General features: G+C 36.6%; 6 protein-coding genes and 1 long non-coding RNA gene across 8 annotated transcripts; 3 read left to right on the plus strand and 4 right to left on the minus strand.

Moving 5' to 3' along the window:
* Positions 1-1,251: 1,251 nt before the first annotated feature.
* Positions 1,252-3,618, minus strand: Stip1 (Stress-induced phosphoprotein 1). The gene is made up of 5 exons (XM_068295287.1): positions 3,460-3,618; positions 3,095-3,377; positions 2,108-2,988; positions 1,779-2,011; positions 1,252-1,711 (listed from the first exon to the last, which is right to left on the minus strand). Exons 1-5 carry the CDS (start codon positions 3,466-3,468, stop codon positions 1,639-1,641), a joined length of 1,479 nt encoding a protein of 492 aa, XP_068151388.1. The 5' UTR covers positions 3,469-3,618; the 3' UTR covers positions 1,252-1,638.
* A 544-nt stretch (positions 3,619-4,162) lies between these two features.
* Positions 4,163-7,207, plus strand: SmydA-3 (SET and MYND domain containing, arthropod-specific, member 3). Of its 2 annotated transcripts, none has more exons than XM_068295422.1 (3): positions 4,163-4,560; positions 5,837-6,166; positions 6,228-7,207. In XM_068295422.1, exons 1-3 carry the CDS (start codon positions 4,205-4,207, stop codon positions 7,051-7,053), a joined length of 1,512 nt encoding a protein of 503 aa, XP_068151523.1. In that variant the 5' UTR covers positions 4,163-4,204; the 3' UTR covers positions 7,054-7,207. The 2 variants fall into 2 exon arrangements, with proteins under 2 accessions (XP_068151523.1, XP_068151522.1); XM_068295421.1 differs by lacking the exon at positions 4,163-4,560 and adding an exon at positions 5,298-5,761 and having other exon boundaries at positions 6,228-7,202.
* Positions 7,208-7,299: 92 nt separating this feature from the next.
* Dnz1 (DNZDHHC/NEW1 zinc finger protein 11) lies at positions 7,300-9,859 on the minus strand. The gene is made up of 3 exons (XM_068295423.1): positions 9,383-9,859; positions 8,887-9,327; positions 7,300-8,762 (listed from the first exon to the last, which is right to left on the minus strand). The coding sequence occupies exons 1-3, from the start codon at positions 9,496-9,498 to the stop codon at positions 8,492-8,494; spliced, it is 828 nt and encodes a 275-aa protein (XP_068151524.1). The 5' UTR covers positions 9,499-9,859; the 3' UTR covers positions 7,300-8,491.
* A 143-nt stretch (positions 9,860-10,002) lies between these two features.
* On the minus strand, positions 10,003-11,292 carry aurB (aurora B). Its single transcript, XM_068294993.1, has 3 exons — positions 11,067-11,292; positions 10,288-11,005; positions 10,003-10,212 (listed from the first exon to the last, which is right to left on the minus strand). Exons 1-3 carry the CDS (start codon positions 11,198-11,200, stop codon positions 10,069-10,071), a joined length of 996 nt encoding a protein of 331 aa, XP_068151094.1. The 5' UTR covers positions 11,201-11,292; the 3' UTR covers positions 10,003-10,068.
* A 205-nt stretch (positions 11,293-11,497) lies between these two features.
* Stam (signal transducing adaptor molecule) lies at positions 11,498-15,083 on the plus strand. Its single transcript, XM_068295208.1, has 4 exons — positions 11,498-11,893; positions 12,817-13,103; positions 13,176-14,379; positions 14,438-15,083. Exons 1-4 carry the CDS (start codon positions 11,851-11,853, stop codon positions 14,947-14,949), a joined length of 2,046 nt encoding a protein of 681 aa, XP_068151309.1. The 5' UTR covers positions 11,498-11,850; the 3' UTR covers positions 14,950-15,083.
* A 527-nt stretch (positions 15,084-15,610) lies between these two features.
* Positions 15,611-16,234, minus strand: LOC137581049 (uncharacterized). The gene is made up of 2 exons (XR_011033059.1): positions 16,108-16,234; positions 15,611-16,026 (listed from the first exon to the last, which is right to left on the minus strand). It is a non-coding gene; the product is annotated as an uncharacterized lncRNA (long non-coding RNA).
* Positions 16,235-23,900: 7,666 nt separating this feature from the next.
* On the plus strand, positions 23,901-24,490 carry LOC137581216 (uncharacterized). The gene has a single exon (XM_068295408.1). The coding sequence runs from the start codon at positions 23,957-23,959 to the stop codon at positions 24,377-24,379; it is 423 nt and encodes a 140-aa protein (XP_068151509.1). The 5' UTR covers positions 23,901-23,956; the 3' UTR covers positions 24,380-24,490.
* Positions 24,491-24,997: the final 507 nt, after the last annotated feature.

The following is a 24,997-nucleotide window of genomic DNA, read 5'->3' on the forward strand; positions in this document are numbered from 1 at the left end:
AAAAAAACGAAACAAAAAAACAAAAATATTTACAAATTCTACAGTTTATATGCACATTGATATGCTATTTAAGGGAACGCATGTACTCTACCAACTCCTGCGGGCCCTTTCTTACGACATATGTAGAGCCAGGAGTCTTTAACGCAGAAGCGTGTTCCAATGCTTGTAACAGTCCCTTTGTCGAACGGCTTTCGTCTGTGAGGGTATTAAATTGGATTCTGTTGAAGAACCTGTGTATGATCATCAATATAATGGCGAATGGAATATCCCAAGTTTTCCAAGCTCTAGCCAAAAAATAGCACCGCATTGTTACCAAGAAATTAACCACATCTTTAAAGAGTTGAAATATTTTTGTATTACATTCTGATCGTTATATAATAATAAATAATTAGTAAATAATAATATAATTTCTCCCAGTGCAAAATTCGCCGCGAGCCTTCAAATCGCCTCAAAAATTTCGGCTCAAAAAATTGAAACTTCGCCTTAAAAAATTGATACCGATATTTATATCGATAGTGGATAGAAAAGTATATATTCGATTAATCGACATTTAAACCTATCCAAAATCGAAATTTCGCAGCAAAATTTATCGGTCGAATTTGTGCACTTTTTTAAATTTCATTTAAAGTTGTTTTATCAATATAGGTTTAAATGGTAAATGTTTACTATTACTACTCGGGCCCAAAACGCGCTTAAACTACATAATTTTGGTATCAAACGAAAGAGAAAAATTGCACGAGCACGACCTCAGGTGCGCCTTGGCGATTTATTTCGTAGTTTTTGAGTAATTAACAAAAGAAAATTAATATTTTTAGCGGGACTATAGCTAAAAGTAGCTTTTTCCGGCTAAAAAAAGCTGTTCAATTTTGAGATGGTGTTGCCGAATGCCGAATTTTGGATACTCGAATACGCGGGCTTTTTGAATCTTTTGTTAGCACTATTCTCAACAAACGAAAATATTGTTGAGTTTACAATATTTCTTGATTTTATGGAACAAATATAGTTTAGAATACAATATTCGGCTGCCAGAGCAGCCGAATATTCCTCGACTTTTGAGTTTAGATTAAAATATTTGGCTACCAGGGCAGTCAAACAGCGCGCCAAATAAAAAATAGCGTTTGACAACACTGAAATCTAGCTTTACCCGATTTTTCCACTTTTCAACACTGAAATCTCGAGTAGTAATAGTAAACATTTACCGGTTTAAATTTTTTCATTTCTTTGATAATTTAATAAACAAAACTTTTAATATTCTATTTACCATCCGTTATGGCTTCTCCTTGTTTTATTTTACAATGAAAACTTATTTATTTTAAGAGCTAAGCTACAGCATATATGTAATTGTTGTAAGAAAATAAGGGCATTGACTTCTGTAGACAGGTGCGTATCCTGTCATTAGCAACTAAGCAGACATAGATACAAACAATAGAATGTACCGATGTCTAGTTTCTTTAGTTTTATTTCTTGCAATTTCTAAGGTAATTTTTAGCGTTATTTATTGTTATTTCCTTTAGTGCAGTAATTGTTTCTTGTATGTAATATACTTATTTATTTATTTATATATTTTTTTGTCTCCTGAAATGTTGTTAGTAATAGGTTTGTTATGTTATGGATTTGGATGCATCGCAATTATCCACCTTAATGTATTTGAATGATGCCCGATTCCAGCAATTTCATGATTTTATCAGCAATAGCTGGATTCTGCAAATGGCTGTAGGACAAAGTTAAGAAAAGGATTAGCAAACGACTTTAGTCATTTTTTTATTAAATGTACTTACTCTTTCACAGCGTTTGGTTCATTTTGCATTTGTTCAAGGATCATGCGCATGGCTGGATCCTTAAGGATTTGTTGAATTTCTGGATCTGACATGGCATTCTTCAGGACTTCTTGGGGATTACGTTGGAAGTTCATAGAGCATTGGCGATATCCTTCAATTGCCTCGGCATTGTTTGGATCAATTTCGAGAGCCTTTTGGTATGCTGTGGATGCTTTGGAAGTTTGTTGCATACCCTAACAAAAGAACAAAAATTTAAAAATTGAAAATATTTCAATTTGATTTTTAGCATATTGGGAGAACTATTGGTCTAGTATGAACTTGTTTCTCACCTGAAGAATTTTGCCCTTTCGTATGTATCCTTTGATGAATTTTTCATCGAGCTTAATGCATGTATCACAATCCTTTAAGCCAAGATCGAAGGCGGCCAATTTGGTATAGCAGGCAGCGCGGTTACTGTACAATTTGGGATCATCGGGATTGCGCTTGATGGCCTCGGTATAATGTTTAACAGCATTGCTGTAGTCACCTTTCTTAAAGAACTCATTACCCTTTTCCTTCTCCTCCTCCGCCTTGGCGGGATCAATGTAGGCACGATGTTCCTCCTCCTTAATTTTAACCTCCACTTCGCTAAGAGAGGTCTTAATCTCTGGTGTACGATGCTCGGACATGGCCTTCTCGAAGTAGATTTTCGCCTGTTTGTAATCCTCGAGCTTGCGATAGGTATTGCCAATACGGGCAAAAGACTTAGCAATCAATTTAAAGTCAGCACGATTCTCGCGACCGATTTCAATGCCTTTTTCGCATTGCTTAATGCACTGATCATATTCCTTGCGCTCAAAATAGACTGCGGCAATGTTATTATAGAATGTAATGTCAGTGGGATCATGTTCAATGGCAGCATTGTAATGTTTGAGAGCGGTTTCAAAGTCCTTCTTTTTGTAGGCACCATTTCCCAATTCCTTTTCCTTTTTGGCAAAATACTTTTTTCGCTCTTCCTCCGACATGTCTTCAACTTTAGGTTCCGCAGGCTTTGCAGGCTCGGCGGTAGGTGTTGGAGAGGCAGCACGTTTTGATCCACCTCTGGCCGATGTATGCTGGGGGTCAATATCCATGGGTATGTCGCCCTGCGACTGCATAAAATTCAGCACCGATGCGGTAATCTCCTGGCGACCCTGAAGCAATATGGCATTTTGCGGATCATACTTTAGGCCTTAATGTGGGACAAACAACAAATAAAAAGATAGAGTGAGATGGATGATAGATGAAGTGAGGTTATGTTTCAATCAATTGAATGATTCAACCTTTTCTCCACTTACCTTCATTAAAGGCCTCAAAAGCTTTCATATAATCATGCAGACCAGCTGCAGCGGCACCCTTTCGGGAGTATCCCTTGGGCCAGCTGGGATTCAATTCTATTGTCTTTTCGGCATCTTCTAGAGCTTCAGCAAATTTCTTAGCCTTGGCATAAGCCGCCGAGCGATTGCTGAACAAAACATGATTCTTCCCGTCCAGCCCAATGGCTTCTGTGTACGCTGCAATGGCCTCGTCAAATTTCTCGGCATTTAATGCATTGTTGCCCTTTTCCTTGAGTTCATTTACCTTTAACCGCAAATACGGCAACAGAAATCATTTGAATTTAAAGACATATGGCCGATGGGGATAGTTTATAATGTCTTCTTACCTTGTCCATGCTATTTGCCAAAGATTTTTAACTGTCTTGATACTGGTTAAATGTGACTTACTTGTTAAAACACGCTGTTTTCGCAACGAACAACCGAGAAAATGCAGCAAAAAAAATGCCGACTTTTCTAGAAAATGAAATGTCTAGGGTTGTCGCCTCCAGTGTTGCATACTCTTTAACAGCCGCAAAATCTTGAATTGACAAGAAGTTGAAATGGTCACACTAATATCAAAATTTGGAAAGTTGGCGCAAAGTGAATTTTATCAAATTCAAAATTTAAGAAGACTTGCATAAAAAAATGTGTCATGATGATACAAAAAATTACGTTTTAAAATATTAAACTATATTACAAGAGAACTTGGCCTTAATGATCGATAAGTATCATATCTCTAATATCTGTAAATAAAGAATTGCGGATTGTCGCGGGACGGGAATTAATCACCAAATTATTACAAGAGAAGTTGGCCTTAATGATAGATAAGTATCATATCTCTAATATCTGTAAATAAAGAATTGCGGATTGTCGCGGGACGGGAATTGATCACCAAATTATTAGCAGCGAGATAGAATAAAACTTTAGTAAGTAATTCTTTACTTTTGAACGAGATGCGTTTGGATTTAAAGAGCGACACGGATGTATTTTTGGATTCTTTGATTCTATTTTTAACATTTTAACTCATGTATTCACAAATTTCCCATTCATGCATTCACAAATTTCAATCGCAAGTGCATCGAAGGCAACGGCATGTTGAAGGCTCGCCTGGAAAACGACTCAATCTACGGTCGTTGCCTGACCACCACTGAGCAAGTGCATCGCGGTGAAATCGTTGTGGAGGAGTCGCCCTTTGCCTATGGACCCAAACGAGATAGTGGCATTGTTTGCTTGGGCTGCTATTGCTATCTACAATTTGGCGAGGATGGGGACTCTCTGGACCGATGTGAACTCTGTGATTGGCCATTGTGCGCCATGTGTGCCAGCAATCAGTATGAGAATGATCACCAAGGCGAATGCGTTGTATTTGCTGCTGCACGTGTCACATTTGCCGGGAATGTGAGTGAGGATGGTGTTTGTCCGCAATTAGATTGCATAACGCCTTTGAGGTTAGTTCCTGGGACAGGGAAGTGCGGGGACTAAAAACAGCAATGGTGTAAATAGGGTAGAAAGGGGTTCGGTGGTTGTGAGGGGGGACATGTCAAAATAAATATATTTCTTTTTGGCAGCAGCTAAAACATTTCTTTAATTGTACGCGAGCCAACCAGAGACTATGAGGAAGATTCGGATGGGGTGTTAAGGTGGGTAGTGCGCAGCAGACGCGGCTGTTGCCTCGGATTAAAAGGCAACAATAAAGTGCAAAGGCACAGTGGAATAAAGGATTTGATAATAACAAGAGAAAAATATTTTTAATCCGTAGAGATTTATTGATTAAACATATTCTTAATTGTTTCAGGGAAATTTGTATTCGTTCCATTCTATTTCATTTTATAAGTAAACTAAAACCCAGAGTGCAATCTAAAAATTTCATATTTCCAAAATTTTTGAAAAACTTTTTAATTTTCCATTAAAGTACACATTTGTATAATTAAAATGAAAGAAAATAGATTTGTAATCTTAACAAAAAAAAAATCCAATTGGAAAAACTACACAAATTGAAATTAATTAATCAATTAATTCTTAATAAGTTTAATAGAAGTTTATCACATTTTTAATGTTGGAACTCCATATACAAATGTACATATTATAAATTTTTTTTTTTTTTTAAATTCAAAAATAAGCCCACTGTGCCTACTAGGCTAAAATTTTGAAAATATTTTTTTTACATATTTTTTTTCAATTTTTTTTTTTTTGCATTTTGTTTGCCTAGGAGCAGAGCCAAATGCTGGCGGCGGTTGGCGTTGCTGATGCTTTATGAGATGCCTCAGTTAGTTAGATGACAGCACCAGCAATGCCAACAGCGAGGGCAACGCTCCAAGTAAATCGAACACTAGTTGAATGGAGTCCGATATACGGACGCTACCTAGTAGCCCAACGGACCACATCTGGTCACAGTCTGCTTATTGAAGAACTTCCCTTTGCTGTGGGACCCAAGAGTCAGGGCGGAGTTGTTTGCCTTGGTTGCTATAGCCCGGAGCTAGATGAGTGTTGTCCGCAATGTGGTTGGCCTTTGTGTGAAGAGTGCTCCAAGATTGAGGATAACGTACATAAGCAAACGGAGTGTAGGATATTTAAAGAGGCAAAGACACGATTTTATAGGATAGAAAACGGTGGACAGTGTCCACAACTGGACTGCATTATGCCACTTAGGTGGCTATATAAATAGAATTTAGACCCGGTATTGTTCTAATTTAAAATCTATCTTTTTTAACGATTTTTCCGCAGGGTTCTATTGGCAAAGGAGCAACAACCAGAACGATGGGAGAAGGAAGTGGCTCCCATGGAGCATCATGAAGCCGAACGTCGGGAAAACTCTGATATTTGGCATGCAGATTGTGTGAACATAGCCCAATACCTACGTGGTCCTTGTAAATTGGCCATACGCTTCAGCGAGGAGCTGATAATGCAAGTGGTGGGTATATTGGAAGTGAATGCTTTTGAGGCTCGTTCAACTGCAGGTTATCCCCTGAGATGTTTATATCCATACACGGGAATATTAGCCCACAACTGTGTACCCAATACGGCCAGATCGATATATCCCAGTGAGAATTATAAGTGAGCTAAAACGGAACTGTCATTTAGAGCCATTATAATTATTATTTAATACCCTCTACAGAATCCGTCTTTATGCCATGGTTGATCTCGAGGCCAATCAACAGTTGCAACATAGTTACACTTATACCTTGGATGGCACAGCCCAGCGCCAAAAGCATCTACTCGAGGGTAAATATTTCAAATGTCGATGCCAACGTTGCCTAGATCCCAGCGAGATGCAAACACATTTCTCCAGTCTAAAATGTGGACAATGTACCGAGGGTTATTTATTGGCCCGAAATCCTACGGATACAGACACCAGTTGGCATTGTCGTAGTTGTGATAATAGCAATAGCAACGAGGAAGTACAACGCACCCTCAATGCGCTTCAGGCCGAAGTGAACGGCGTACAATCTCTAGAAATGGGTGCGAAACGTTTAGAGGAATCGGAGCGCCTATTGCGAAAATATAAATCTCTGCTGCATCCTCTGCATTACATAGCAATTGGCTTAAAGCAACTTCTAATCGAAATGTACGGCCGTGTCCAGGGCTATGAGATGGTACAATTAAACGACAATCATCTGGAACGAAAATCCGAACTGTGCCGTGATGTCCTCAAGGTGTTGAACATTTTTGAGCCTGGATTAAGTCGATCGCGTGCCATGAATCTGTATGAGCTGCATGTGCCATTGGTTCTGCTGGCCAAAAGCGGCTTCATCACTAGCAAATTGAATGGGGGCGAGTTGCGTGCTCGTCTTCTGGAGGCCATTGACCTACTGAAGGAATGTGTGGAAATTCTGCAACTTGAGGATAAATCCTCACAAGAGGGTGTTCTCTGTGGAGTGGCCAAAAAGGCATTGGAGCAACTAACAATTAGTGTGGAAGGACTTGGCAATGAATTGGATTAAATCCTTAGTTAATCTAGTCGACTTTTTAGAAAACATATATAATTTTATAGCTGGATACAAAACTTTCTCAACCGAATCGTGTTTTGCCATTCTTAACTTCAATAAATCAAAAAGTATTGGCACCAACTATCTAAATATAGCATTTGCTTTAACTATAATTTCAAGAGGAACGCATTCAAATTTATAGCCATTGATAACTCTGTACAATTTGCCAATTTCTTTAAAATAGTTTAGAAGAAGATTCAATTTGTTTTGGATGTCTTCACTCTTTCCTTATTTCATACTGATAGATTTATTTTGGAAACTACACACGTGTGTACATACATATATGCATGTGTTTATGATATTGAGTTTTACAAATTGCAATTTTTTAAGGCGTTTGGGTTTTGTTTTAAGTTATCTGGTGTTTAGGGTGGTGGGTGAAGAAATGACAGAAATGTCGTCTCAATTAAGAAGAAAAGAATAATGAAAAAAAAGATGCAATTAAAACTTATAAGAACAAATTTACGAAATAAAAAGTTTACATTATATGATTAGCTATATGAATTTAATTTTTTTTTTTTGGTATATATATTAATGTAGCCCATCTCTTAAATGCTGCCACAAATGGCTTTATATTCTTGCAGATATTGGAAAATAATACACAATAACAGGGGTTAAAATTGTTAGCAAAAGATTATCAATTAAGAGTTCTTTTATGAAATTTATAGTAGTAAGTCACATACATATTAGCCATCAGCTAAATTCAAACTCAAATTATAAAATCGTTAATTGATTTACTTATATCAATAACGTCTTCAGCTAATTATGCTGACCAAAAGCATATAAGCTTTAACATAGAGACACTTAAAGAATATGCTATTAAATATTCAAATTATGCTAATTCACAATGTTTTTGGGATAGGATGTTGTATTTTGATTCTAAATACGTTCTAAATTTCTAAATCTGCAAGAATATGTATGTTCATTCAGGCCGACAACTGAGTTTCATATGTGTTATACAATTTCATTTCATTTTAGGTATATTAGGTATAATACATTTATGTATATAATATATATATAAATATCTGATCTACGTATGCACATATTGAGGGGAGGGGAAATAAAAATATCAAATTTTTCTGATTGAGTATGCTCTTCATTTTTGCTCTCCCTCTTTCTGTTTTTCCTAAACTCCTTTCCTCTGTTTGATCTAACTGTATATTTGCATGTTATTTCAACTTTTTTAAACTAAAAATATAAATTAAATATTTTGCACAAAAGAATTCATATACTACAACATAGAAAACATAGAGAAAAAAGTGGCATTAAAAATCAAAAAATCTAAATCACACTCAGAGAAATTAAAAGCTATTAACAAAAAAATGTTATTAAATGGAGTTCAAATCGGAACGTATGTATGTATATTTAAGTCTATACACATGGACACAATCCTATCTTAGACATCGTGACTAAGTAGAGGAGTATCATGGTAGCGGGATGCATGATTTAAACTGGTGCACGGCAGGAGCCATAATGCCGGATGACCGCGTCCAAACACATCGGCCAGTAGTTGATATTTACGTCGATTGGGCCTGTAGGTACCCTTCTGTTGTATCGCCTCCACGGCTGTCTCATCGTACAGAATGGCGTGCAATTGATCTACCATTATGGCGGTTACAAAGAGTCCGAATAATGCGGACTCCAACAGCAAAATGACCGAGTGAATCCTGAAAGGGCAAATGAAAAATCAATTAGTAAAAGCAGTTTAAAAATAATTAGCCGTGGATATTGAGTAGTTATTAGATAGTGATAGTGTCGCATTGGGACATTCATTCATTCACATTTACTTACATTCTTAGCTGAGATTCAATTACATTTTGATTGCATTCCTCGCATGGAGACACCCATGAGGCCACAATTAGGACCAGTGAGTAGAGAGATAAGATGCCAACATAAATAAGAAATTGTAGAAAGTATTTTTGATTACGTTCGCCCACACAATTATTGATCCATGGACAATGATGATCCATGCGACGAATGCATCGCTTGCAAATTCGACAATGATGGGCGCGAGGCGGTCGATATGTCTCGCACCGGGTGCAGACAGTCCACTCGCTACTATGGCCATTGCCAGCGGTATTGTTTTTGTTTGTGGTATGCATGTCAGAGAAATCTATACGATTAGCTGGCAATGGCACAATGCCCGGATCAGAGAAGACAGCTTTGGCATGAGACATGCCCAACAGGAAGACAACCGTATTGAAGAGCACCACATGAAAGGGCGCCCAAATGCTTTAAAGAAATTGAAATTAGTTTTATACTAACTATAAGATGGAAGGAATCCCACCTGACTGGCATTGTTGTAAGGATAATCCAACGCATGACCACATAGTCGGCATAGAAAACAGCTCCATAGGTCACTACAAGACAAGCGATGCCACAAGGATCCCGTATAAAAACCATTCCTCTTCGGTTCCTGTCGAGTTTGATTTTTTGTGGTAGGTTTTTTCCGATTTAATTCAATTAAAAATCGAAAGGGTTTGCTTCCCCTCTCGCCTTCACCACCTCACCTCACAACCCCCTTTACTACATACAACTAAAAATACAAATTGTTGCTCTCTCTCTCTCGCTTCTAGCAGCTGTCTTTAGGGTTTCTGCCTATGCTAGACAAGTTTACTTGATGTTTTTAAACTAACTATTGCACATTTACCCTTTCTAATTTATTAAATCATCTATATTTCGCGGTTGCAGCGCGTTTAAATATTATAATACATTTTCTTACGCTTGAAACTGTCATTTATTTTATTTTAGTGTGTATTATACTACTAAAGAAAAAAATGCCAAAAAATACATTTATTTTGACATTAAGGGTACTCGTGCCAAATTTACCAACAAAATGTATATCAATCCGCTTTATTCAAAGTTTGCTTTTAATATAAATGAGAACAGATAAACTTAACGGCATGCTTCTTTTTCAAAATTACTAAAATACTTTATTTGAAATCTAAATAAAAATAATGGAAACAAAATGATTTAATTTTTAACCACATTCTCTTTGCCGCGTTCATTAAGGAGTTGCTGTAGCTGTATTGCCCTCTTGGCCATGCCATCCTTGACCCAAGGGTGTGTCATTACTTCCACCAAGCTTAAGCGGCCTTGTTCTTTCTTACGTAGCAACTGCAACAAAAAAAAAAAAAATAATACATTAAATAATGATAAGTTTCCATTGCATATAGCACAATTGCTACCTACCAAACCAATTAGTTCCTTGCTGCCCTGCGACAAATGCGAAGGATAATGTATTTGTAGACGTCGAATTTTCATATATGTATTATCCGTATTGTTCGATTCAAAGGGTGCATTGCCCACTAGAAATTCATAGCATAATACTCCCAAACACCATTGATCCACACTGTCATCATAGGTCTGACCGTCGACCATTTCTGGTGGCAAATAGTCCAAAGTTCCGCACAATGTCCTTCGCTTGTTGTTAGGCGTATGAGCAGACCATCCAAAATCAGCCAATTTAAGATCGTCTGTGCTGGTCAACAAAATGTTTTCTGGCTTCAAATCACGATGAATAACATTATTTAAATGACAATAGTTTAAGGCATTGGCCACTTGGTAGGTGTATTTAGCCGATCGTGGCTCATCGAAACGGTGATTGGGTGCTGAACGCAAATGCTTGAAGAGCTCTCCCTCAGAGGCTATTTCCAGTGCCAAGTAAATGCGAGTTTCATCATGAAACCAAGTAAGCAGACGCAATATGTTTGGATGTTTAAGTCTGGATTGTATTTCAATTTCTCGGAGTACCTGCCGCTGTACATTTCCTTTGCGTAGCTCCTCTTTGAACATCACCTTCATGGCTACCAAATATTGCGAGTGACGCTCTCGCGCCAAATAAACACGGCCAAATTTGCCGCGTCCCAAATGGGCGCCCATCTCAAAATCACGCGAGCTCCATTCGTAACTAATCAGAGGTGAAAAGGCAATCTTAGTTAATAATATTAAGTGAAAATAGTTTTACTTACGGTTTTCCGTAGGCATCGTGAGACATCATTTTCAGGCACATTGTTTTAATTGGTTCCTGGTACTCCTGCGGCACATTACTCATTAAGTGCGGCAGATGGTTCCGTGTGGCATGTTTAACTCGTGAATGTGCCATATTATTAATAAGATTTTATTTTAATTATTTCGTTTTCATTCAGTTGGCGTCTTTTTGTTGCGCGTTTTTTTTCGAATGCCCTAAAAAAGTATGACCAGGTTTTTATGTGACAGAAATGGTTTTCGACTACATTGTTAAAAAGAAATTTTTAAAGAAAATTGCTAATTTCCAATATTCAAGATCAGAATTTTTGCAATATACATATGTTCATGTTATTGTTTTACAAACATAATTTTAATTAAAATAATTGCATTACTCCGTGCTTATCGATAACTCACATTTTTTGGTATTTTAAAATTCGAAAGGTCACACTCATCATTAGTCACTGTTTTTTACACAAAACAATAAATCGCTGCAAAAGTAAAATTAAAAACGTTTTTTGGCCATAGTTAAAGCAATTTAACCGATTTTCTAAAGCTTATCATCCAAAGCAATTAATCCAATAACCCAAAGATTGCCAGCGAAAGGCAAAACGGTGATTTTCTTTGTTCAAAAATCGATTGCGTAGCAGCCAAAAAAATAAAAAACGGAGCAAAAAAAAAAAAAAACAAAGAAGAAAAACGTTTCTATTGGTTTGGGTAAATAGTTACAAATACCAATAATTGCACAAATATTTAATCCAGCGTTAAGAGTGCTCTTGGTTAACGAAAATGGGTCTATTTGGGAAGTCGTCGTCTTTTGACGTCGATGTGGGTAAGTTCAAATCGGATAAAAACAATAACAACATAAATCGAATTAGAATTTAGTGCACTTTAGACATACTCACTAAATGATAGCGGAGCGGGCAGGCCCCCCTTTACACATTCACTTATCCCAGACAACAAAGAAGGCAAACAACACTCATCATGTGGTTGGTTTTTTCTCCTGGTTTTATTAAGATGCTGCGCAGGTTTTTGTTATTGCGATGGTTCAATGAACTTTCTTTCATATTTTTTGGAAGTTTCCTTGACCTTGAATCCATACGGCTGATGGAGAAGGGGTGAGCGTCGAGACCACTTTCACCGTCAGTAGTCGGCATTGTTTAATTATGGGATATATTCACTATCATCACACCTCTATTACCATGGGTTAACGGGTTAAAAGGTTCATAAAACGCAACAATCTTACAATAAAATTTTCTTTCGATAAGAATATCTTTTTGTTTATTATGCTTAGTCAAATCTAAAAAAAAAAATCCTGCTATTATTGTTAAGTGAGTGAACTTACATATGTATGTGTAAAAAATGGGGTGCATAACATTATATATTTTGTCAGAGAATCAGAGAAGTTAAAATTTGCAATGAGCATGAAGTTTTTCTTTACAAATGGGAAATTTTGAATATATATAATATATTTTAATGCACTGGGATTTGGCCTTTGTCACTTTAACACACTTTTTAATGCAATTTGCAAACCAAATGTACCCACACACACGCACACAGAGAGAAAAATGCATTGTTTGTACATATATTGATTTCTTGTTTTTTTCTTTTCATTTCTTGGTTTGGGTTACAATGACTGACTATACATTCAACTTGCCTTATCTATTCGATTATGAGTCATGAATTAGTTCATTTTGATTTTTGATAAGCAAATTAATAATAATATTGCCTTTTTTCTATTGTTCAAATTAACAGAAAAGGCCACCAGCGATACAAATACAAATGAAAATTGGTCTTTGATCCTGGATGTATGTGACAAGGTGTCAACGAATCCACGACTGGCAAAGGATTGTCTTAAGGCGGTAATGCGACGCATGGGACACAATGATCCTCATGTGGTAATGCAGGCCATCACTCTGCTGGATGCGTTAGCTAATAATTGTGGCAGACCCTTTCATTTGGAGGTAGCATCGAGGGAATTTGAAGACGAATTTCGTCGTTTGTTAGATAAATTTAAAAAGTCACACCCAAAGCTCGCAACGGTAAGTCTACGAGTGCGCATAAGGTTTTATTTATTTTGTGAATTTAATGTGGATAATCTCTTTGTATTGCAGTCAATGTGCCGAGTTCTTAAGAACTGGGCTGATAATGATTTTAAAGGGGATCCACAATTGAATTTAATTCCAAGTTTAGTTATTAAACTTTGTATGGATGGATATGACTTTAAGAATTTGAATGATAAAATCGCTGGCAAATCATCTGTTAAAAAGGCAGCCAGCTTGTCTAAGGATCCGAATGTGGTCAACAGTCAGCAGGAAGAGGACGATATTGCCAAGGCCATTGAGTTATCGCTGAAGGATAGTAAATCACCAGCAAGTGGCAGCAGTCCGAAAGTTACAGCAACAACAAGTCAATCCACAACGGGTAATAGTGCCTATCCCTCGCTGTATCCATCCTTTGGTAGCGCAACGACTACCACAGATGCGGTTCAAGCAAATGCAGCAGCTTCAGAACCTCGTAAGGTTCGGGCTTTGTATGATTTTGAAGCCGCCGAAGAGAATGAATTGACTTTCTTTGCCGGTGAAATTATTCACGTTATGGACGATACAGATCCTAATTGGTGGAAAGGCTTTAATCAACGTGGCGAGGGTTTATTCCCTTCAAACTTTGTTACTGCCGATTTGTCTGTAGATCCTGAACGTTTGGATATCAATCAGCAGCATAAAACAGCGGCCACCGGTGCAGACAAAGCCCAGAAGACTGAAACAAATGTCGCAGGTTCAGCCGGATCTGCTACTGTCCAGCCCGTTGAGATTGACGAAGCAAAAGTGGATCGCCTCTTGCATTTGCTGCATGAGGCCAACCCCGAAGATCCCTCCCAGGATACAAATGAAATGTTACGCCTGGAACAAGAGGTTCATCAAATGGGGCCATTGATTGATGCCGAATTGGAGCGTGTGGACCGTAAACATGCTCAGTTGACGCAATTGTCCAGTGATTTAGTTGATGCCATTAATCTATATCACACTTTGATGCGAGATGATCGAGCTGCAGCCGGCCAGTTTGCTGGTGGTGGCTTTATGCCTGGTTTGCCTGCCAATTTCCCTGGTGCAGCACTGTATGGTGCGCCAGGATATCCTGGCGCTGTGGGTTTCCCACCAGCGCAAAGTTATCCCGGCATGCATTCATTGCCATATGGCCCGGTATCTGTTCCATCTGTCACTCAACCAGCTGGGCCTGGTCCAGCTCCAGCTCAAGCTCCTGCTGGATACTTGGGTCAACAAGGGCAAATACCATTACCGTATCAAAATGGACACGGTAAGTTATACAAAATTTTTGTTTTATGCACAAATAATTTATTAATTGAATTTGTCAGCTCTACCACCACATGCGGCAGGACCTTCAGGACATGGCCAATCCATTTATAATTCAAACCAAACCAATCCACAACAGCAACCAATTCCCCAACAACAACAGCCACAGCCTGGCTACCATCTAGACCAGCAGCAGCAACAACCACATTCATATATGTCACCACAACATCAGCAGCATCCTCAAGCTCCGCCTCAGGGTTATCAGCCTGTACCCTCCCAACCACAACAACAGCAGCAGCCGTCGGCAGTTCCACAAGCCCAGAATTATGCTCCAAACGGTCCACCGCCAACGGCAACTATAGCAGCACCACCAGCTCCAGGAGTTAACCCCAGTTATATGCCGCAGATTTCCCATGCCCCCCATCCCCAGCATCAGCCCTTCAGTCAGCTACATCAGCAAATCATGGTTGGTGGTGGAGTCGGTGGCCCACCGCCCCAAGTTGCTCCTGGATATCCCATGCAAAACGATACCGTCATTACAAATAACATTCCTATCTATCAGCAGCAGCGGTAAAAACCGTAAAAAACCAAACAACATCCTTTTAAGAAAACATCCTTAATTACTAATTGTTTTGCTTTAATTTGCCTGCAAAAGACAAGAGAAAATAAATAACTTTAATGAACTTCGGAAAGAGGGAATACAATCAACTTTTATGAACTTAAAATGATAAATTATATTTCTTTTGAAATCATCAAATTTTAAAATCAAAAAAACGACGACTTGCAAAATTTTAAAATGTCCTTGTATTTGCGCACGAAAATGGAACTTTTTGTTTATATTTGAATTAAGCCTCGAAAGCAAAATTTTTTCTTTAAGCAAAGTGTTTATTATTTACTGTAAATCCAATTTGAAGCAAAACCCTATACTTTTTTCCATATATATATTTCCTTCTTCACAAGCCAAATTAAGTGTATTCAAACGAAGCAAGGTTTCTTTTTTTTTATTTTTCGATCAAAGCAATTTATAAACAAAAAAAAAAAAAAAAAAAAAAAAAATAAGAAAAGGAAACTATATATATACTATATTCTATATATATTATCTATTATGTATTAACTTTATGTTGATTGGAAGAAAATAACTATAATGTATTATGTGTTATTGTACCGATTATTGATATGATAACTTTAACGAAACGAGAATCACATTCACGAAAAAAAACCAAACAAAAAAGTGATTAAATTATAACATAACCATTTAAAAAAAGAACATTTATAAGAATTTCATTCGTGATTTCTCAACGGGTTCGTAGCTTAATGTATCTTTTGATATAATACTCCTCATCCTGTTTTTCCAACATCAGTAGACGCAAATGAATCAATACTTTGCGATGTTTCAGCTCTCTTGGCGTCAGCTTACGGCGATCCAGCCAGGATAACAATACAGAATATATATCTGTATATTTGCCTCCAGCCTGTTTTATATAAGGAAATTTAGTTTTATCGCTCATATTGTTTATCCAATGATCTTGACTAGTCGCAAGTCCAGAATAAAGTGAAAACAATGTAGTTCTTGGATTCTTCAATGAAGACTATTTGAAAGTGACAATTAACAGACGAACAAAGAAGTTTGCTCAGTTTGTGATGAATAGATCTAAATGAAAGGTTCGAAAAATGCCGTGATGCACTTATTGTGAGGTGTCTTCGTGCGAGTTTTAGTTAAGCAATTGCTTACCTTGATTTTTCTTTAATGGCTTGTACGATTCATTCACGTATACCATAATTTACAATTCTAAATTTTAACCGAAATCTTTGTCTGAAAATTATAAAATTAGAATTTTGTGATTCAAAGTTCATCTTTTGACATAAAAAACAGAAAGCTATATAATTATAAATCAGTATAGGCTCCTAGGAAAGTTGTTTTTTAGGATTCAGGTGATAGACTAACAATAAAGAGTAACAGTAAAACTCCAAGCAACTTGCACGAAAATAAGAAGGATTAACAAGAAACTGCCGGAAAATATTGCTGATGTATGTTTATAAAAATCAAAATCCCATTGAGTTTCTGATTTGTTGGCATGGGCAAAAGCAGAGTGTCAGTGTATGATCAGAAGAATTGGCTTAAGACTATACGGCAAATTGTTTATATTATTTCTTTTACCAATATCAATGCCTTTTTTAAATTTTTCCTAATGTCTAAATATCGATCCAAACAGAGAATATGTCACATATGCGAAATTTGTCATGCGATGCGATACTTTTCTTTTAGTTGAATATCGAAACTCCCGAACTTTTCGCAGTAAATGGAAACTGTCAATGAAACAAGTAACAGAAAACTAAGAGTAAAAAGAATGCAATTCGAAGTTGACTGGCTTTAGGTACGTTCATACAAATATATGACCTAGACTTGATACCCTTTTAAAAACGAAATTTTAAGTTATTAAAATTATGAGAAACGTGAGAGAAGTAAAAGTGAAGTGTATCCTTATTTTAAGATGAGGCACAGATAGACAAGTTTGGAGTGAATAATTGGTCCTATATCAAGTAAGTTGGATATTTGAAGATAGTCGCATTTAGTTAGGGTATCGTAGGTAAACTTAACAATGTATGCATGTAAAAAACAAACATACACAACATGCAAATGTTTGGTATGCCTTTAGGGCTGTCGATTGACTGGAAAAAACTGCCAACAATTGTATAGAAAATATCATAAATTAATTGATTTTAGTCTTTGGCCTTGTCAGGCGAAATCACTCACTACGTCTCCGTCTCCGTCTCCGTCTGCTGTGCCGCTCAATTGTCCTTGGCCCTTGGGCCATGCCCATTGTGTGTCGCTTTTGTATTGCAGTTTCCGTAGTTTCGGAGACGTCAAAGTTTGATGCCCGTTTCGATTTGATTATACCGGCGGGTGCATTTGCATTTTGTGCATCCTCCATAAAGACGGATGGCATTAATCACAAAACAGAAAAAGAAAGGCAACGGCAACTGGCTCAAGGACATTTGTGCTATGGCAAACCTATATACACACATTTGCTAGAACTTGCCTTTTTCCTCCTTTACCCTTTCTCTTATGCTTCTTTTTGACACTTGGCAATAAAATCAAATGATGCGGGGATCGTAAAGCTTGGCCGTAAAACGTCCTTATTGAAGGCGACGACGACGACGACCGGTCTACACGGTAACCGTTATAACGTTATGTTATATTTGCTACTCCTGTCATCTTCCCTTTGCTGCGTGCAAATCCCTAGATGCCAAAAAAAACCATGTGGCTCTTTCTGGTCCTGTGGCCCATTTGTGGCTTTTAAAGCGGCATAAATGAACGAATTTTTGTTGTTTTTTCTTTGCTTTGCTTTTCGTTTTCTGCCTAAAAATATTTTTTTCCGCTATGTGCAAAGCGTTGCTAATCTAATAAAACACAACAAAATGAAAAAAATATATATTGTTGAAAGTGAGAAAAAAATATTTATGGCTATTTGCTTTTGATATTTATTCAATGGTCCATTGTTTGGCGATAAGCTGTCAATAGTTTTTTCTTCTTTCTGCCCATAAAGAAATTTAAAGGCTAAAATATTTGAAGCTATCAAACTCTATATTTTTCTAAAAGTTTATGCCTAATCTTTAATTAAAGTTTAAAAGAGATTTTTCTATAAAAACTGCTCAAAGGAGTTAAAAATTGAGGAGATATATTGACTAATTGACTATATTGACAACTTATTGATATTAATGTGGGCTAACGAACTTTCTTATTCTTGTTTTAAAACAATGTCAAAGTGATTTCTGTCATTAAAGAGTAAAAAACCATAAGTCCAAAGTTATTAAATTGTATTCTCCTCGTGAGCTTAATATTAAAGTGAGAAAAATATATAATTTCAGCAATTTCCGTTCACATTAAAATTGGCAGCTAATTAAAAAGAAGAATATATACGTTTGTAGATATATTTTTGTGGGAAAACCTTGAAACTCTAACCGCCTAACGTTTATGGCGTAATTAAAATGCATTAATAAGTTAGCAAAATGCATATAAACCATAAATTTGCATTTATCCATAGACCGCAAAACATTATACATATTTACCCATAAATTTTTGGCTTAAATATAACATTTCTGGCACGGCCTTGAAAGTGACCAACAAAAACAAAAAAAGAAGAGTAGAAACCAAACACCAATTTCGTATTATTTAAAAATGCAACAACAAAAATGCAATTTCATTTCATATCCTTCCTTCCGCAACTGCTTCCTCTTTTTCTCACATGCCATTTTTGTGCAAACTAATGACAGTTGCAATTTGAAAAAAAAAAAAACAAAAATGGCGCTTAAACGCTGAATGCGAATGAGAGAGATGGCCATAACGAAGACAATATGGCCAAGAGAGCTACTGCAGCGTGACCTTGTGCAAAAATAGTTATAAATAGTTTGCTGCCACCAACATATGCTCTATGAAACTTGCGTTTGCCTGAGATGGTTAAATATAATGAAGGAGTCTGCAATGGTTGTTATCTCAAGCAAAAATTAACTTTTTTTTAACAAAGATACCTCGTTTGAAGATCGTAATAATCAGTAATTCCGGGGGCTTAAAAATTTTACTTGTGTGTGGAACTATTATCCTTTTAAAGGTAAAATTAATTAACGTTTTGTTAATTTTAATTAACTTTCAATCAATATACGCATGATATTCAACTTTACGAAACCAAATAGCATTCATTTGATTTTATCTTGAGACTAGCTGGAATTAATTAACACTGCGCCCCTGCTTTTCCCACCCATCTGCCCCTTATTCACATCCTTTAAATCGCACTCAATCAATAGTCCGCATGGGGCAAACACATTCTAACGCACGATTTGCATTGCAATTTCGCTAAATAATCCAGACATGGGTAGATGGTACTTAAATATGTATGATGTATTGTGTGTAGTTTCTTTTACACACATCCACACACACACACACACACACACACACACACACACACACACACCACACACAAACGCTACTATATGGGGCTGCATATTGGCTTTTGTTCCAAGTTGAGCGCGTGAATGAGCCAATGAGTGATTGGAAAACTGTGAATGATTGAAAGGCTTTTGTCTGAGTGTAATTTAATTAAACAAATCAAAGTTGTATTTGTGTGCCAGTGCAAGTGTTGATGTAGTAGGGGGTTGTTGGGTGAAGGGGAGGAAGGAGCTAGCATGTGAGTGTTTTTCTGTTAATTGAAAATGTGTTCAACGAGTGCGAACAAACATGTAGACAGCAGGACAAGGGCGACGAGAAACTGCGCACCAACCGTAGAGAGGGGGGTGGCCTTAAATAATTAACAAGCATTTTGCACGCGCGATTCGTCTTTCTTCTTAAAAATGTTGCCGCCTTTTAGGCAATTTTATTTATTTCCATTCTCATTGTTAAATTTGTATTGTGAAATTGTGTATTCATTTCATACCCCCGTCCACTCCACTGGGCGGATACACCTCCCATTCCATAACTCAGGCAAACCTACGCCATTCATCTCTCTCGCTCTCTGTGTTGCTTTTGTATTTAATTATTTGCATCAGCGCCTCGAAATGTTTTTAAATAATTTGCAAAATCATCTAAATATCGTGAAAATGTTGCTGATGGTTGCGTGACGGCAAATATATTAAAACAGGTAAATAGGCATTGTATTTTGCAGAAATGTGTACACTTTGAAAATACATGTTTGATATATGTATATACACCCATACATATATATTTTTTTGCAAATGACTAATTTTTCCAAATGAGGTTTTGTTCTTCTATTAAAATAACAAATGCCTCACTGCTTTTGATTTTAATCGTATTGAAAATAATTGCATATTTATATTTTTGGAAAGTGCGAATTTCGAATTTATTTGAATTCAAAGCCTATTAGAGAAGTATACATAAGTGTTTGGTCTTATGTTTTCGTCTAACAAAGTTTTAGAATGCATGAAGGTGTCCCTAAATAATTTAGTATAAATAAAACGTTCAAGAACCTATGATATTATCTGTTGATGTTTTTCGTTCGATTTAAATATATTGTTGGTCTCGAAATGGTCGATTTTAATTATTGAAGAAACATCGTAGCCTAAAACTATGCAACCTTTAATATGCAGCAAGGATAAAAAAAAATAACTTGCCTAGGCAAATAGTAGCCGTTTCATAGTATAAAGGATGACAACTCGACCTATTTGTTTCGATAATTCATTCCTCTTCCGCATTAAAAACACTTTCACTGCATCTTGAACCTTTTTACTTGTTATGGGTCTCCCCTTGAGATTCTCAACACGCTAACTTGGTCCAATCTAAGATGCCACTTTTAACCAACAATTGACACATTTCCGTCTGATCCTATCATGTTTTGTAGTACAAAGGAAAGTCATTAGAAAAGCGATAAGCAAACATGGAAAAGTGGATGGAAGAGAGAAAGATGCAATTTTCACTTGCGAACAAGTTTTCCGCATTATTGAAAACTTACTTGTAATTAACACAAGACAAGGGAAAAGCCGAAATTTTTGCTCTTTTTTTTTTTTTGCATTTGATGCACTTGCCAACAAAGTGGATTTTATGCCGAAAGGGACAACCCAGAAAAATGGCAACATGCAAGTTTTATGCAAATTGCATGTTGCCCATGTTGAGTAGTAAGCTGAATGGAATGACGATGATGATGAGAATGAAAAATAGAATGCGGATAGGGAGGACTCTTAAAAAAAGAAAAGATAAATTACTTTTAAAGTGTGGCAGAATGGAGGCATCTTTCGTCTCTGCGTCTCCAACTATGTATGTACCTACTAGTTTTTGGCTGGAAATGCAAATGGGTTTGTCTAGTACTTTGGCACTTTTTGGATGATGACTTTCTGATTTGCTTTTGGAAACAACTTTGTCGACTATTCAGCAAGTTTTTTAATGTCGGATGCCTTGTGGGCTTTTGTTTATTATTTGTTAATTGATATGTTGGCACTAAGCAAGAAAAACAAGAACGAAACGAAAACTTCTCCCATGTGTGGGAAATGTGTGTTTGTGGGTTGACTCCATTTCCCAGTTTCTAATGATGAAATCATACGAAAGAGAAATGAAACTATCATTTGAATAGTTATCTTTTGGTTAACTTTTTAACTAACATTTCGGATTCTGAGAAAATAGTTTTTTAGTTTGCGTTTGATTTTTGGAAAAACTATTTTCTTTCTTTATTTTTTGTTCATTGTGTTGGCAAACAAACTCTAAATTGAGTTTTGTGCTGAGTTCAACATTTTTGTGTGTCCAGCCACCTTTTACACAGGTGCTGCTGCATGTATGTATGTATGCAGAGGTCCTTCTATCTCTAACTCTTACTCTCTTGCCCCTATCTCCCAGTCTGTCTCTCTGCTTTTCAGACCAGTCGTTGTCTTGTCCTGTAACTATTTTCTATTCATTTATGCATTTTGGCAATAAAAATTTCATTTTTTGCTTAACTAAGTGAAACGAAAAGGTTAAAAGCAGCAGCAGCGAAAGGATGGAGTCAAGAACCAAGAAAGGAGCAGGAAAAACTCTCTGGCAATGAAAAGGCTTTTATCTTTGGCGTAGCCTCGTTGTTTGTCCAAACGATTTTCATTGTACAGTGAATGCCATCTAAAAAGGATCATAAATTGAGCAATTGAGACTCAATCGAAACAATCGAGCAGATATGCTGGGAATTGTAATTTAATCAACTGCAAATCGAAGCTGACTCACAATCAATATTTAGAAAAGGGACAGTAGTAAGCTAAGAGAATAGAAATAATGTGTTATATTGGCACAAGATTCACCTTAAAACAAAATTCTTGATGACCTTTGCATTTTTTTTTTTCATCCTATTTTAAATGAAATCTTAATCTTCCTAGCTAAACTATATTAACAAGTCAACACATGTTTCTTATAAGTTATAAGTTCTTTATTGTATAGTTAACACTGTAGTACATCCGTCCGATTGTGGGTCCCTCCCATCCGTCCAATTGTCTTGTTGCCTAGATAACATTTCCTTCTCTTTTCATTCTTCCACTTGCTACTTCACTGTTCCTGTTCCCGTTCCCGTTTCCGTTCCTGTTTTGTTTGTTTGCAAACATTTTTTAAATTGTTTGCCGTAATTTGTTTCCGGGCCAAAAAACGGACAAAAACAACAACAACAACAGCCACATACAAAAATGGCCGCCTCTGCGCCATTTTGTGGGCGCTTGGACACACGCCTCTAGACGTACGAACTTTTGTGTATGTTTTATTATTAAAAAATTATAATTTAAATGTTTGGTCGGGCATAGATATAACCATACATACATACATATATCTGAATACACAAATGTTTGTATGTTTTTTTTTTAGTTGAACTGTACCCGGGCACGTTTAACCCGAGCAACAGCTGTTACTGGGGTTTGTATTCCATATTCCAGCTCCAATTAGTTGTGTTATGTGTGTGTGTGTGTGTGTGTGTGTGTATGTGTGTGTCGGCTATGCCCCTTTGACATTTATTAGTTTGACTTTTTTTGGCCAAGGATTTATGGGCTCAGCGTTAAAATAAAAATAGAATAAAAAAAAAAACAGGAAAAAAAAGAGACACAGTATTTTCCATCTATGCAAATATTTTGCAGCTGTCGTCACATGTTTCAGTCAAGTTTTCCCTTTTTTCCATAGAGAAAAACATTTAAATTTTTTAAGCCTTAAATTTGGTTTGTATTCGGATTCGATTATTTACAATTATCTGTTAACCCTTTTTGTTTTTATTGAATACAATTAACTGTATAATGTATATCTTATAAATAAATAATGGTGTTTTTTTTTATTTTGTATCCTGATCTTTTCATTGAAAGACTGACTTGAAATTTATGATAGTCCTGAGTTAATAATTGGATGGTTAAACCCGTGTGGAGTAAGTTCCTTATCCCGCCATAGGTCCAACGGAAATATCTGTACAAAGTCACTTGATAGATAAATATTTTGGGCACAATTTTCATAGTTGCTCTTATTTTCTTTCCCAGCTTTAAAAAACAGTGTAAATTATCTCACTTTGACGTCATAATAAGCTACTTAAACCAATATAATAAGATTTAAAAATGAAAAAGTTTGTTGGCCAACCATTGTGGCTGACACGTGCTGCACTCGAGAGTAAGCAAAAGTCACGTAACATGGCAATAAAGGAAAAAAAGACAGCCAAACAATCCATATAAACTTATTAAGCATTCGCCAGCCAATGGAGCTTTAACTAATTGACGTTAATATTAACAAATATTTCCACCTATGACGTTTAGCATGTCCACTGAATATTTCTTACTAAGGGCAATTAAAAAAAAATGATCAAAGACTCCTTTCAACTGAATTAAGATAAACCTAGTAATATAGTATAAGTCCCTTAGTTTTGTGGTCTTTTCTCTAGACTTTCAAATCAAAAGAAACAAAGTTATTTTTTGGGTTACGAATCTATTTTTAATAAGCAATACGACAAACATCGTGTCACCTAATGCGTCAGCCCAGTCAATCGGATCACGTACCTACTTATCAATATATTGAACGTAAAAAAGCTTTTTCAGTTTGTTTTCGAACTTCGTTGGGCAAAGTCAAATATATTTGATTATTTTTTAAGTGTTCGAGCATGAATAATAACTTGCTAAAAGTGGTCATTGTGTTTAGTTTCCATTTGCATATTTGCTGTACTCAATTTGTTGCTTTGAACGAACAATATTGGGACAGCAATGAGTTGCAGTTGCAGCCCCGTTTGGATGACACTTTGGATTTGCGTAATGCCAATTGGAAATTGGTTATAAACTGGTTAATGCAACGTCAGCAAATACGGCTTTGTGTGGCGATACTGAGATACGATAAGAATCTGATACGGGGCACATTATGTCAAAATTTGTTGGCCAATCAGTTACTTATGGCCAACTGCGATATCGGCAACATTGAAGATCTGAGCATGATCATGCGAAACGCATTTGGCAGCTCACTATTCGACACGATGCAGAAATGTCGTCCCGGCTTGGAGCTGTTTGGTGTGCGTTGCAGACGGAGAGCATGAACGGGCTCAATCTAAATTTAAGATAATTTAATGTTTAAACTTAAATTACATATGCAATTATAAATTTCTATGTAATAAATATTTGAAAGTTGAGATTGATATGAAAGTGAAGACCGTTTCTGTACAAACTTTCATTAGGAACTCAAAAACTCCCAATTCACTTCTTGATATCAATTATGAAGAAATTGATCTGCTTTCAAAGATTCCTCGTATAATTTTTGCATCTCCATTGAATGATAATCCACTTTATTGCATAATTTCTCATTTTTCTTCGACTTTAGATGCTGCACTTCACCGCGGTCCCTTGTGATTTCAATGTGTCAATAAAAAATCAGAAAGCAAAAAACATTTTTACACTCAACCCAACTAACTGACAAACTGCTCTAACAGCAACGACGTCGATGTGGGTGAAGGACTACTGACCCAGCAATGCATAGTCCGACCGTCAGTCAGTCAAAGAAAGTCAGTCGATGTTGTCCCGGAGTCCTTGCTGAGAGCAGCAGCAACAGCAGCATCCATGACAAATGACGATTATAATTTGTAAAATGCGCCCAGCTTGTTATCCCCTCAGAATCAGAGGCTTGTGGCCTAGTTTTTTGCTTTCAGATTCAGTTTAGT

The sequence above is a fragment of the Drosophila tropicalis genome, unplaced genomic scaffold (assembly GCF_018151085.1).
Source record: "Drosophila tropicalis isolate 14030-0801.00 unplaced genomic scaffold, ASM1815108v1 contig_845, whole genome shotgun sequence".
NCBI lineage: Eukaryota > Metazoa > Arthropoda > Insecta > Diptera > Drosophilidae > Drosophila > Drosophila tropicalis.